The sequence below is a fragment of the Oncorhynchus gorbuscha genome, linkage group LG17 (assembly GCF_021184085.1).
Source record: "Oncorhynchus gorbuscha isolate QuinsamMale2020 ecotype Even-year linkage group LG17, OgorEven_v1.0, whole genome shotgun sequence".
NCBI lineage: Eukaryota > Metazoa > Chordata > Actinopteri > Salmoniformes > Salmonidae > Oncorhynchus > Oncorhynchus gorbuscha.
In genome coordinates this window covers 26,703,589-26,718,435 of record NC_060189.1, presented here as the reverse complement: position 1 = coordinate 26,718,435, position 14,847 = coordinate 26,703,589, and the positions used below count along the sequence as shown (strand labels likewise).

Here is a 14,847-nt window from a genome sequence, read left to right as displayed (position 1 = left end):
AACTGCAATCAACCTGGGAGTGATTGTGTGTACTAGTGAGCTCAGTGAGCATGTGCTTGTACCTCCACAGAGCTGCCGCAGACATGCAGGATCTTGGCACGGTAGTAGAGGCCCTGCTCGTCGCCCTCAGAGAAAGGTGCCAGGCACAGCAGGTTTGGGTAGAGGGAGACAGGAACTGGACACAGCTCATGAGAATTAATCTCCGCTGTCAGATGGCGCTGCTTCTCCATGCTGGCATCATCCGCCTGGAAGCCCCAGAAGTGGCCCACCTCCACCACCTAGGGAGCCAAGATGAAGGAGGCATGTTTGGCCACCACATCCACTACAGACTGTGCATAGCCAAAATGGAGGGTATGTGATCACCTAAATTCAGTTCCTCTAGATAGAATCGTCACCAGATTACTTATTTACACAAAAACAAGTCCCAGAAATTTGACTGAAAGAGGAGTCTCAGCCTGACTAACATCTGTGATGTTGACCACGAAGATGGGATTAGAGGGCAGCTTGTCTGGGTCGATGGTGCTGCTCAGCAACCCCACTGGGTAGACCGAGTTGTTCTGGAAGTCCACATTCACACTGAAAACCACAGGACAGAATGAATTATGCTTAAAAAGCCTGGAGGATCCCTCAAAGGGGGAACACAGTGCTAGTGTAACAGTCAAAGTCACTGAGCTGCATCATTGTATTAGGGAGTCTATGGGACTGACCTAACTGACTGTAACTCACTCATGACAGCACTGTCTGTAAATGTGTGTGAGGAGGAGGGAGAGAGTCTGACTCGGCCTAAATCTACCCTCTCAGAGGCTGTGTGATGGCTGTAGAGGGTCAGCCAGAGTGCAAGCATGTCAGGTTACATCAAGGCCCAGTGTGGAGGGGTGCAGGCCTGCAGGGTTACGGGCAAAGCCCACTCCCCCCAAACCCCCCCACTAACAGGACACCTCCACCTTCCTGAAGAGGTATTTGGCCCTGAGCCAGAGCTGGCATTACCTATACATCAACTGTCTTGACTGACTTTCACTCCGCTAAATGCATTCCTCTTGAGAAGTTGGGGTTAGACGATGTTACACCCATGCAGCAAACTGTATTTTGTAGGAAACGAGGATTAAAAACCCAGCTGAGTGGATTAGTAGTGTGAGAAGGATGTATAGGCTCCCTACCGAGCGTATCTCATGTGGCAGATGGTCCTGCTTCCCGCAAAGGTCTCCACCTCGTCACTGGGATGCACAAAAATGTCCAGAGGATGCCTCTGGTGGGCCAAGAGGAGGGCCAGTGACACCTCAGGGAGCACCCCCGACCCTCGAGTAGTCGTCCGGTAGAACTCTACATGCCCTCTGAAGGAACACACAACAAATGTTTATCTGTCTTACCAATGGACTATGGGCATTCTATAAGCTATGTAAGACCATTTAGGTCAAAACATCTATGAAGTATCTATCTATGAAACAGGTAACATAATGAGTTATTCTAAGTCCAGTGGAGGTTTGATCCGTTTGTTACCTGGCTCCATCGAAGGCTATGGACTTGACCTGGCCACACTGGCGGAACAGGGACTGCAGTTGCTTGTAGTACAGGAAACTGTAGGGAGGCAGGTTTCTCACCTGAGACGAGAAAATCAAAGAGCATGGCAGTGGTCTAGAATTCACAACATACAAACACTGTTCATGAATGTATAGGAATCTGAAATCAGGGAATCAGGGATAGGGGGTAATGGCATCATACCAGCACTGTTGTTTTGGGATCATGGCCTGACAGGTCTTTGGAGGCCAGCTCTTCATCCATTTCCCCTTGAGAGAAGTAGTTAGGGTAGTAGGCACCAGCGATAACCACCTGAAAGATGGAGTGCCTTCAGAAAGTATTCATACCGCTCAACTTATTCTACATTATGTTGTGTTACAGCCTGAATTCAAAATTGATTCAAATATACGTTTTCCCCAATCTACAAACAATAGCCCATAATGACAAAATGAAAACACGTTTTTTTATTTTATTTTTGTATTTACATTTTTGCAAATGTATTTAAAATTAAATAACATATTCAAATAAATATTCACACCCGAGTCAATACTTTTTAGAGGCACCTTTGGTGGTGATTACAGCTTTGAGTGGTCTTGGGTATGTCTGTATCAGCTTTGAGTGGTCTTGGGTATGTCTGTATCAGCTTTGAGTGGTCTTGGGTATGTCTGTATCAGCTTTGAGTGGTCTTGGGTATGTCTGTATCAGCTTTGAGTGGTCTTGGGTATGTCTGTATCAGCTTTGAGTGGTCTTGGGTATGTGTATATCAGCTTTGAGTGGTCTTGGGTATGTGTATATCAGCTTTGAGTGGTCTTGGGTATGTGTATATCAGCTTTGAGTGGTCTTGGGTATGTGTATATCAGCTTTGAGTGGTCTTGGGTATGTGTATATCAGCTTTGAGTGGTCTTGGGTATGTGTATATCAGCTTTGAGTAGTCTTGGGTATGTGTATATCAGCTTTGAGTAGTCTTGGGTATGTGTATATCAGCTTTGAGTGGTCTTGGGTATGTGTATATCAGCTTTGAGTGGTCTTGGGTATGTGTATATCAGCTTTGAGTGGTCTTGGGTATGTGTATATCAGCTTTGAGTAGTCTTGGGTATGTCTATTTCAGCTTTGAGTGGTCTTGGGTATGTCTATTTCAGCTTTGAGTGGTCTTGGGTATGTCTATTTCAGCTTTGAGTGGTCTTGGGTATGTGTATCAGCTTTGAGTGGTCTTGGGTATGTGTATCAGCTTTGAGTGGTCTTGGGTATGTCTATATCAGCTCTGAGTGGTCTTGGGTATGTCTATATCAGCTTTGAGTGGTCTTGGGTATGTGTATATCAGCTTTGAGTGGTCTTGGGTATGTGTATATCAGCTTTGAGTGGTCTTGGGTATGTGTATATCAGCTTTGAGTGGTCTTGGGTATGTGTATATCAGCTTTGAGTGGTCTTGGGTATGTGTATATCAGCTTTGAGTGGTCTTGGGTATGTGTATCAGCTTTGAGTGGTCTTGGGTATGTGTATCAGCTTTGAGTGGTCTTGGGTATGTGTATCAGCTTTGAGTGGTCTTGGGTATGTGTATCAGCTTTGAGTGGTCTTGGGTATGTGTATATCAGCTTTGAGTGGTCTTGGGTATGTGTATCAGCTTTGAGTGGTCTTGGGTATGTCTATATCAGCTTTGCACATCTGGATTTTGTGATTTTCCCCTGCAGATTTTCTCAAGCTCTGTTAGGTTAGATGGGGAGCAGTGGGATGAACAGCAATCTTCAAGTCTTTCCACAGCTTTTCAATGGGATTCAAGTCTGGGCTTCGGCTGGGCCACTTAAGGACTTTCACATTTTTGTTCTGAAGCAATTCCAGAGTTGTTTTGGCTGTGTGCTTAAGGTCATTGTCCTGTTGGAACATAAATCTTCGCACCAGTTTAAGGTCGTTTGCACTCTGAAGCAGGTTCTCATCAACAATTTGCCTGTATTTGGCTCCATTCATTGTTCCCTCTATCCTTACCAATCTCCCAGTCCCTGCCCCTGAAAAGTATCCCCATAGCATGATGCTGCCACCACCATGCTTCACGGTAGAGATGGTGTTATGCGGGTGATGAGCTGTGCCTGGTTTTCTCCAGACATAGCGCTTTGCATTCAGGACAAAGAGTTACATTTTTGTTTCATCAGACCATAATCTTTCGCCTTATGCTTTCAGAGTCTTTCACATGCCGTTTTGCAAACTCCAGGTGTGCTGTCATGTGCCTTTTCTCAGGAGTGGATTCCGTCTGGCCACTCTCCCATAAAGCTCAGATTGGTGAAGTGCTGACCTTCTGTCAGGTTCTCCCATCTCAGCCAAGGAACTCTGTAGTTCTGTCAGAGTGGTCTTTGGATTCTTGGTCACTTCCCTGATCAAGGTTTTTCTTGCTCGATTGCCCAGTTTGGTCTGATGGCCAGCTCTTGGCAGATAATGGAGAACACTGTGCTCTTGGAAACTTTCAACACTCTAGAAATGTTATTCCCTTCCCCAGGGTATTCCTTACCACAATTCTATCTCAGCGATCTACAGACCGTTCCTTAGACTTCACGGTATAGTTTCTGCTCTGATATGCACTGTCAACTTTGGGACCTCATATAGACAGATGTGTTTCTTTCTAAATGATGTCCAAACAATTGAATTGGCCACCTGTGGACTCAAATCAAGTAGTGACATCTCAAGGATGATCAAAGGAAATTGGATGCACCGGAGCTCAATTTGGAGTGTCATAGCAAAGGGGTGTGAATACTTTCCTACATGAGACATTTCTGTATTTCATTTTCAATAAATCAGCTAACATTTCTAAAAACCATGTTAGCATTTTATCATTATGGGTATTGAAGTGTAGATGGCTGAAAAAATATATACATTTAATCAATTTCCAATTCAGGCTGTAACACAACAAAATGTGGAATAAGTCAAGGAGTATAAATACTTTCTGAAGGCACTGTATAAAGAGAAGAGGAGATTCTATCAAATAGACAGGGGCTGGCTACAGTGTTAGCACTGCCGAATGATATTCTGATTAGCAGGGTAGGTACAACAGATAATATTATAGTGTCATAATAATAACCATATAGCTTTACGTTGGAAGTAAGCTGTAGAGCTCCAGAATACTGGCATGTGCCTCAGTCTCACCTGCAGGATGAACCTCTGCTTGTGAAGGCTGGCGTAGTCCATTGGCACTGGGTTCTCAATCACGTGCATGTTGAACTGGGACGTTCTCTCCTTCAGGTCCTCATAGAGCTCGGCCACCTGGGGGTCACAGAGAGGCAGGGTCAGGTCAGGGTTTGGGGTCACCTGGTGTGTGTTTCGTGAGATGCTGGTCTCTATACCTCTCTGATCCTCTTGATCTGGATGCAGTTCTCCTTGCCCCACTCCAGCTCGGACTGGGAGGAAGAACGCACACACACATACACACAACCTTACTGCAACCATCTCAACAAGATACTGGACCTTTGTCTAATGTCTTTAGGAACCTCCTTTATTACATACACGTCTATGTATTATCCATGTTTAAAGTTAATTGATGTCACCTAATGATCTACAGTTGAAGTCGGAAGTTTTACATACACCTTAGCCAAATATATTTAAACTCGGTTTATCACAATTCTTGACATTTAATCCTAGTAAAAATTCCGTGTCTTAGGTCAGTTAGGATCACCACTTTATTTTAAGAATGTGAAATGTCAGAATAATAGTAGAGAGAATTATTAATTTTAGCTATTATTTCTTTCATCACATTCCCAGTGGGTCAGAAATGTACACACACTCAATTAGGGTAGCCTTCCACAAGCTTCCACAAGCTTCCCACAATAAGTTGGGTGAATTTTGGCCCATTCCTCCTGACAGAGGTGGTGTAACTGAGTCAGGTTTGTAGGCCTCCTTGCTCACACACGCCTTTTCAGTTCTGCTCACACGTTTTCTATGGGATTGAGGTCAGGTCTTTGTGATGGCCACTCCAATACCTTGACTTTGTTGTCCTTAAGCCATTTTGCAACAACTTTGGAAATATGCTTGGGGTCATTGTCCATTTGGAAGACCCATTTGCGACCAAGCTTTAACTGATGTCTTGAGATGTTGCTTCAATATATCCACATAATTGTCCTCCTCATGATGCCATCTATTTTGTGAAGTGCACCAGTCTCTCCTGCAGCAAAGCACCCCCACAACATGATGCTGCCACCCCCGTGCTTCACGGTTGGGATGGTGTTCTTCGGCTTGCACGCATCCCCCTTTTTCCTCCAAACATAATGATGGTCATTATGGCCAAACAGTTCTATTTTTGTTTCATCAGACCAGAGGACATTTCTCCAAAAGTACAATCTTTGTCCCCATGTGCAGTTGCAAACCGTAGTGTGGTTTTTCTATGGCGGGTTTGGAGCAGTGGCTTCTTCCTTGCTGAGCGGCCTTTCAGGTTATGTTGATATAGGACTCGTTTTACTGTGGCTATAGATAATTTTGTACCCGTTTCCTCTAGCATCTTCACAAGGTTCTTTGCTATTGATTTGCACTTTTCGCACCAAAGTACATTCATCTCTAAGAGGTAGAACGCATCTCCTTCCTGAGCGGTATGACAGCTGTGTGGTCCCATGATGTTTATGCTTGCGTACTATTGTTTGTACAGATGAACATGGTACCTTCAGGCATTTGAAAATTGCTCCCAATGATGAACCAGACTTGTGGAGGTCTACACATTTTTGGGTCTGATTTCTTTTGATTTTCCCATGATGTCAAGCAAAGAGTCACTGAGTTCAAGGTAGGCCTTGAAAAACATCCACATGTAATCCTCCAATTGACTCAAATTATGTCAAGTAGCCTATCAGAAGCTTCTGAAGCCATGACATCATTTTCTGGAATTTTCCAAGCTGTTTAAAGGCACAGTTAACTTAATGTATGTAAACTTCTAACCCACTGGAATTGTGATACAGTGAATTATAAGTTAAATAATCTCTGTAAACAATTGTTAGAAAAATTACTTAAGTCATGCACAAAGTAGATGTCCTAACCGACTTGCCAAAACTATAGTTTGTTAACAAGAAATTTGGGGAATGGTTGAAAAACGAGTTTTAATGACTCCAACCTAAGTGTATGTAAACTTCAGACTTCAACTGTAAATGCTCTCACCTTTGGATGCCTGAACTCTCCTTTGCTTCTGGACGTGTGCCAAGCCTTGAATGCGTTGACAAAAGCAATCGAATCACTCTGCACACCGTGTGCGAACGACAGCTTGCTCCTGAATATTCAAACAGGGACAGGGACAGGGACGACAATCTTACAGCAGACAATAACTCAAATGGCAGTGACGACGTAGATATGGTAGAAGTGTAATTATATATTTTTTGCTGTATGATAGGAAATACCTTTTCAAGTGCTGACTCACCTGTATCCTGCCAGCTGCTGCAGGGAGGGCATGGCAAAGAAGCTCTTCAGAGACAGAGAGGCGGCTAAGGGAGAGAGACAGGTTGAGGAGTCGTGGCCTGAACACACACCTACAGACAAAGCAGAAACCACAGACCCCACTGACCTATGATGAGGCACTCCTCCAGACAGCCAAAGACGTGGCCGAGCACAATCATCTTCCCAAGGTGCAGGTCCACAGGCAGGTGAGCCAGGATCCGACCCAGAAACGTCAGCTCTCCATCAAAACGCTTCTGGCCTTGACCATCGTTCCCCACAGACAGTGCACCCATCTACACCTCACACACACGTCATGACAATTATCATTACCTCAATAATAACAATTAACTGCAAGAATACTTAAGCATCACACACACAGTCAAAAATAGTAATAAAAAATACAAAAATGGCTCTGTCCATCAATCCTTCCAGCTAAAGAGCCCATCCACAGCACATACACAGACTTAATCAAAACACTTTACGCTCCGCTATGTCACAGCTGACAAACACACACACAAACACCACTGAGAGAGCTAATGCTAGCTGACGCAGAGGTCCTGACACAGCAGAACCAATGTTAGGAAACCACTGTAACATCACAAACACACAGTGACAGATTTGGGTGTTCAGCAACGGTGTATCTAAGATTCTTATTGGAAACCTCTCCACAAATACAGGAATCCAATGACTTCAATGGTTGTTTGTGATAAGGTCCACAGTGAGGTACCTCTTTGAGCTGGAGTATGGTCCTCTCAATGTCATTGAGTTGGGGGGGTGAGAGAGCAGTGGAGAGGAGGGAGCGGGGGTCCCCCATGTCGAGAAGCTTCACCTTCAGCATGATGTTAGCCAGGGGGGCACGCTGGGAATAGTCAGAATGAAATAGAAGTTTTATACACTGAGCGTACAAAACTTTAGGAACACCTTAATATTGAGTTGCACCCCATTTTGCCCTCAGAATAGCCTCAATTTGTCAGGGCATGGACGCTACAAGGTGTCGAAAGCGTTCCACAGGGCTGCTGACCCATGTTGACTCCAATGCTTCCCACAGTTGTGTCAAGTTGGCTGGATGTGCTTTGGGTGTTGGACAATTCTTGATACACACATTGGAAACTGTTGAGCATGAAACACCCAACAGCATTGTAGTTCTTGACACAAACTACTACCATACCCCATTCAAAGGCACTTATATTTTGTTTTGCCCATTCACCCTCTGAATGGCACATATACACAATCCATGTCTCAAGTGTCTCTTCCCCTTCATCTACACTGATTGAAGTGGATTTAACAAGTGACATTAATAAGGAATCATAACTTTCACCTGGTCAGTCATGGAAAAAGCAGGTGTTCCTAATGTTTTGTACACTCAATGTAGGTCTAGTAGAGTAGCATGTCTTGTCTTTCAGTAATCACACACAGTGCATCAATCCATCAACAAATACATCCATCAACTTTGCAGTTGTTAAACATCATGCTGTCGATCATAGTTATGAGCTTGGTTCTTTGCCATCAGGGCTGACCTAATGTTCGACTCTCTTACCACCATCTCAGGAACCACATAGTCTGGGATCTCATTCCTCCAGAACTCCTTGGTCACCAGCCGGTAACAGTAGCCCATAGACACTCGCCCAGCCCTGCCTAAGAGGGACAGAGGAGACGTGAGTCACAAATCCTCAGTGGCCATTCTAATTCTCCCCCTGGGTGCACATTTTGGTTTTGCCCTAGCACTACACAGCTGATTCAAATAACCAATTAATCATCAAGCTTTGATTATTTGAATCAGCTGTGTAGTGCTAGGGCAAAAAACACAAAATGTGCACCCAGGGGGGGGGCCCAGAAACCCTGCTGTGCTGTACCTCTACGCTGGTTGCAGTTGGTCTTGGAGGCCCAGGTGAGGCGGAGGGACTGGTAATGGGTCTCTTTGTCACAGACCATGTGTCGTGCCAGACAGAAATCAATCACTGTCAACAGGAATACGTCACAAACTCAGACATGTGGAGTAAATACAGTACGGCAGTACATATAGCAAGGAAGGTCTATAAACATTGTGAAAATGAAAACACACCATATTTGACATCTGGGACCGTAACAGAGCTCTCTGCAATGTTGGTGGAGAGGATGATCTGTTGAGACAGAAACAAAACATCAAAAACCCTTTGCATTATAGAAGTCCTATTCAGTAGACTGGGTTGTGGTGTGATAGTTACCTTCCTGTATCCTGGGACAGGCACCAGAAACACCCCATTCTGCTCCTCCAGAGTGACAGAGGAGTGGAGTGGGTACACCTGCAGTCTGAAACATACACCATAACAGCCCCATCAAGTTTCTACTATGCACCGGACACTACCAGTCATGCTCCAGAGACGCCACCACTGAAAGTGCACATGTACACACACAGCACCCACCTCTTGCGCACCAGCTTGGACAAAGCCTCCTGCATGTAGTGGATCTCACCCAGACCAGGGAGGAACACCAGCACACTGCCCCGGTCTGGCAGAGACAGGCCTCCCTCCCTCGCAGTCCTACTGCTGAAATACACAAACACACCAGGACAACTATAAGACATCTAAGTCAATCATCTAAATAATTAACAAATAGTATGGTTTATTTATCAAGCGAGCGAAGATGAAGAGTAAAGCTGTTGACCCCTCACCTCTGATCTTTGGCCTCTAGCTCGTCAAAGCTCTGGATAAGGCTGACAGCCACGTTGTACATCTCCACAGTGATGTAAGGGTCATCTGGACGACGGGTATCCACCTGATAGTTAATAGACACAGTGTTAGGTTAGTCTAAACCATGAGTACCAGCTACATCCACAGACTCGGCTTGGCGCTCCCCCTCTCACCCTGTAGGGAATCAGGCTGCAGAGGTCCTCCAGGTAGAACTCCTCGATGGCGTAGGGAGCCCCCTCCACCTCAAACACATAGGCTGGGTTCATCTGGCTGCGGATGGGGGTGCCAAAGTACTCCGCAAACTCCCTGCAGTTGATGGTGGCTGACATGAGGATGACCTGCATAAAGGGGGAAGGGAGGCGGTGTGTGTCTGTTCAGTCAGTACTGTTTAGGATCACATGGTGGTGAATGCTGAGATGAGAAGCGTGGGCTCACCTTGATGTAACGAGAGTTGGAATGGAGGAGCTTCCTCACAACCAATAGAAGGAAGTCCAGCTCCTCTGTCCGCTCATGGACCTGAAACATACAGAACCACCCTGCTTACTGACTGGCTCATCCTTGCCATGGTAAAAATATGTTACTGGCTACTAAGAGACACAATGTACGCCAGATAGGACATCATCATTACCAGTCAAGTCATATCTCTAGAATACTTTGAAATAGTGTCTAGAATGGTTGTTACTTTCGGTACTTCTGTCAAATGTGTCTCACAAACTCTGTCTATCAGCGCAGCCGATCCCCCTTTAGCAGAGGAGTGCACCATACCTGCTCCACTTACTCATTACTAGTAGCCTGCACTGGGAGTCGGGGTTTGCCTCATGTTAGCTCCCCACTCATGCTGCACAGAACACTTTACAATGCAGTAAGATACCGGTAGCTCCTCTTCTCTTTATACAGTGCCGATAATATGCACACCCCTTGACTTTTTCCACATTTTGTTGTGTTACAGCCTGAATTTTAAATGGATTACATTTAGATTGTTTGCCACTGGCCTCCACACAATATCCCATAATGTCTAAGTGGAATTATATATTTTTTACAATTTTACATATTAATAAAAGATGAAAAGCTGAAATGTGTTGAGTCAATACGTATTCAACCCCTCTCTTATGGCAAGCCTAAATAAATGAAAGAGTAAAAATATGCTTAACAAGTCACATAAGTTGCATGGACTCTTGTGTGCAATAATAGTGTTTAACATGATTTTTAAATTACTACCCCACACATAACAGATAACTGTAAGGTCCCTCAGTCGAGGAGTGAATTTCAAGCACGGATTCAACCACAAAGACCAGGGAGCTTTTCCAATGCCTCGCAAAGAAGGGCACCTATTGGTAGATTGGTAAAAACAAAACAGCAGACATTGAATATCCCTTTGAGCATGATGAAGTTATTAGTTACACTTTGGATGGCGTATCAATACACCCAGTCTCTACAAAGATACAGGTGCTATTCCTAACTCCGTTGCCCAGCGAGGAAGGAAACCGATCAGGGTTTCACCATCAGGCCAATGGTGACTTTAAAAGTATTAGAGTTGAAAGGCTGTGATAGGAGAAAACTGAGGATGGATCAACAACATTTTACTTACTTCACAATACTAACCTAAATGACAGAGTGAAAAGAAGGAAGCCAGTACAGAATAAAAAATATTGCAAAACCTGTATCCGGTTTACAATAAGGCACTGAAGGAATACTGCAAAACATTTGGAAAATACAACATTTTGTCCTGAATACAAAGCGTTATGTTTGGGGCAAATCCAACACAACACATTACTCTTCCTTTTTTTCAAGCATGACGGTGGCTGCATCATGTTATGGGTATGCTTGTCATCGTCAAGGAAGTTTTGTGGGGGGATAAAAGGAAATGGAATAGAGCTAAGCACAGGCAAATCCCAGAGGAAAACTTGGTTCAGCCTGCTTTCCAACAGACACTGGGAAACAAATTCACATTCCAGCAGGACAATTGCCTAAAACAAGGCCAAATATATATTGCTTACCAAGTTGTTTACCAAGACAACATTGAATGTTCCTAAGTGGCCTAGTTACAGTTTTTACTTAAATTGTCTTAAAAATCTATGGTAAGACTTTCATTGCTAGCTTACAGCTGAAGCTAACATCAATTCATTACCCTTGTACTTTGTTTATAATATGCAAACCATGAAGCTAAATATGCTGATTTCAAAGCTGATTGCCACCAAAAACGTATATTAATTCACTTAAATTGGTCTCTCCGTCACATCTCTCCATCAGCCAAAGATGATCTACTGCCTAAGCGTGTGTGAATAGGGCTCTGACGGTTCTTGTTGTTGATCAGTACAATAAAATGAGTCCCAAATGGAAGTGAAACAAATTGTCATCTGCACTCCCATGAAATCAGCCAAAACTAGCTCAAAAACTCAATGCATGCACACAGTCCTATTGAATATGCATTCACCTGTATTGTGAATAGGCCTAGGATACATCTTGATTTACCATTGAAATAACTGATTACCATTAAGTTGTTAAGTAGTTAGATTGGTAAAAACAAAGTCAAATTGATTGTATGATTGTTTAATTAATGCATATACATGGTCATCTCTGAAAAATGTCAATTGTTTTAGATGAAATTGAACTCAAAAGATGCCCAATGATTGAACAGAGCAGTAGATTAGTTTATCTGTCTGGATCGAGTCCCATTTTGTGACTTTAGCTAATATACCTTTTTTTTCTTCTTTTTTTTAACCATTTTAGTATCGTGATACTAAACCTGGTATCAAAGTCAAAATGACTACTTTGAAATGATGACCAGTCAGTGTCAGTTACCTCATCTATGAAGATGTGGGAGTACTCAGTCAGGCTCTTTGCTCCGACCAGTTTCTGCAGCAGCACCCCAGTGGTCATGTAGATGAGTCTTGTGTGTTCAGTGACCATCTTCTCCAGGCCCACCTGAAACAAACAGAGAAACACATTTTCACACACAAGCACATAAACACAAAAATACACAGACCATTAAAGCCTAAAGGCAGACGTGAGGATTCAAAATATACTGTAGCTATAGGTATTTATCTATCCATCCAGCTATGTGGTGTCAAACATTCTGTTGAACAACTCACCTTCACAACAAATTCAGCACACAACATGACTCTCAGAGATCAGACAAATTGCCCATCCTAACATTTCGTCTCCCTGAGGAGTGGCTCTCATGTCCTGCTACTCAAATCCAAGTACAAACTCAGGCAAGACTTTCACAAAACTCTCAGTAAGAAACAAAAGACTGAGATAGAAAGCACTGTAAACATCCATCACACTACCCTTAGGACAGTCAGACAAAGCTGATGCTCAGAGGAGTGTACAAAAACAGCCCTCCCTCATGGCAGGAGTGTCATGGGAAGGTCACTGTGAAAGTGGATAATGCTCTGTTACTCTCCATACATCCTCAAGGCCCGGATTCAAGCACTTAGGTGTTCATCAGGTCAGCCCATCACTGTCTCACTCACTGTCTGCCTATCAGTGACATCACCACTTCTGCAAACCGCAGCAGAGCAGACAGAGGAGGAGCAGGGAGTTATAACTAGACTATGTCTCCTGTTTCAGAGCTGGAAACAGAGCAACTTGGCATCCTGGAAACAGTCCGGCATGGAAGTGTCCACCCCACTCCTCCCTCTGCAAGAGAAACTTCAAATGGGCTTTTTGTACAGAGATTCATCAAGGGGTAATAATATCGCTGGAGATGCAAGACTCAGTACACTGCCCCTTGTTATGAAACATGAACACACAATTCTGGTTTCTTGCACCTTTTTCTCCATCTTCTTTCCACGAAGGGATGTGTACGCAAATCAGACTTTGTAACATACTACGCATGGTCATGTGTTTTTTGGGATAGATATATATAATATATACACTGCTCAAAAAAATAAAGGGAACACTAAAATAACACATCCTAGATCTGAATGAATTAAATATTCTTATTAAATACTTTTTCTTTACATAGTTGAATGTGCTGACAACAAAATCACACAAAAATTATCAATGGAAATCAAATTATCAACCCATGGAGGTCTGGATTTGGAGTCACACTCAAAATAAAAGTGGAAAACCACACTACAAGCCGATCCAACTTTGATGTAATGTCCTTAAAACAAGTCAAAAATTAGGCTCAGTAGTGTGTGTGGCCTCCACGTGCCTGTATGACCTCCCTACAACGCCTGGGCATGCTCCTGATGAGGTGGCGGATGGTCTCCTGAGGGATCTCCTCCCAGACCTGAACTAAAGCATCCGCCAACTCCTGGACAGTTTGTGGTGCAACACACAGTTGGTGGATGTTGGTGGATGGAGCGAGACATGATGTCCCAGATGTGCTCAATTGGATTCAGGTCTGGGGATCGGGCGGGCCAGTCCATAGCATCAATGCCTTCCTCTTGCAGGAACTGTTGACACACTCCAGCCACATGAGGTCTAGCATTGTCTTGCATTAGGAGGAACCCAAGGCCAACCGCACCAGCATATCGTCTCACAAGGGGTATGGGGATCTCATCTCGGTACCTTATGGCAGTCAGGCTACCTCTGGCGAGAACATGGAGAGCTGTGCGGCCCCCCCAAAGAAAAGCCACCCCACACCATGACTGACCCACCGCCAAACCGGTCATGCTGGAGGATGTTGCAGGCAGCAGAACGTTCTCCACGGTGTCTCCAGAATCTGTCACATGTGCTCAGTGTGAACTTGCTTTCATCTGTGAAGAGCACAGGGCGCCAGTGGCGGATTTGCCAATCTTGGTGTTCTCTGGCAAATGCCAAACGTCCTGCACGGTGTTGGGCTGTAAGCACAACCCCCACCTGTGGACGTCAGGCCCTCATGGAGTCTGTTTCTGACCGTTTGAGCAAACACATGCACATTTGTGGCCTGCTGGAGGTCATTTTGCAGGGCTCTGGCAGTGCTCCGCCTTGCAAAGGCAGAGGTAGCGGTCCTGCTGCTGGGTTGTTACCCTCCTCCACGTCTCCTGATGTACTGGCCTGTCTCCTGGTAGCGCCTCCATGCTCTGGACACTACGCTGACAGACACAGCAAACCTTCTTGCCACAGCTCGCATTGATGTTCCATCCTGGATGAGCTGCACTACCTGAGCCACTTGTGTGGGTTGTAGACTCCACTCCGTCTCATGCTACCACTAGAGTGAAAGCACCACCAGCATTCAAAAGTGACCAAAACATCAGCCAGGAAGCATAGGAACTGAGAAGTGGTCTGTGGTCCCCACCTGCAGAACCACTCGTTTATTGGGGGTGTCTTGCTGATTGCC

General features: G+C 44.5%; 1 protein-coding gene across 2 annotated transcripts in view; it reads right to left on the bottom strand.

The window, feature by feature from the left end:
- Window positions 1-14,847, bottom strand: part of LOC124001127 (ATP-dependent RNA helicase TDRD9-like) — a 31,149-nt gene that overhangs the window by 8,422 nt on the left and 7,880 nt on the right. Inside the window, exons 5-24 of one of the 2 annotated variants that reach the window (XM_046307701.1) lie at window positions 12,378-12,500; window positions 10,011-10,091; window positions 9,749-9,913; window positions 9,557-9,660; window positions 9,309-9,431; window positions 9,111-9,195; window positions 8,969-9,026; window positions 8,760-8,864; window positions 8,444-8,541; window positions 7,634-7,765; window positions 7,034-7,199; window positions 6,890-6,953; window positions 6,634-6,742; window positions 4,842-4,895; window positions 4,645-4,761; window positions 1,720-1,827; window positions 1,498-1,598; window positions 1,158-1,331; window positions 465-576; window positions 63-278 (exon numbers count right to left, since the gene is read on the bottom strand). In XM_046307701.1, coding sequence (XP_046163657.1) covers window positions 63-278; window positions 465-576; window positions 1,158-1,331; window positions 1,498-1,598; window positions 1,720-1,827; window positions 4,645-4,761; window positions 4,842-4,895; window positions 6,634-6,742; window positions 6,890-6,953; window positions 7,034-7,199; window positions 7,634-7,765; window positions 8,444-8,541; window positions 8,760-8,864; window positions 8,969-9,026; window positions 9,111-9,195; window positions 9,309-9,431; window positions 9,557-9,660; window positions 9,749-9,913; window positions 10,011-10,091; window positions 12,378-12,500 — 2,295 coding nt within the window. The remainder of the gene's footprint in view (window positions 1-62; window positions 279-464; window positions 577-1,157; window positions 1,332-1,497; window positions 1,599-1,719; window positions 1,828-4,644; window positions 4,762-4,841; window positions 4,896-6,633; window positions 6,743-6,889; window positions 6,954-7,033; window positions 7,200-7,633; window positions 7,766-8,443; window positions 8,542-8,759; window positions 8,865-8,968; window positions 9,027-9,110; window positions 9,196-9,308; window positions 9,432-9,556; window positions 9,661-9,748; window positions 9,914-10,010; window positions 10,092-12,377; window positions 12,501-14,847) is intronic. The other variant, XM_046307703.1, reaches the window with a different exon arrangement.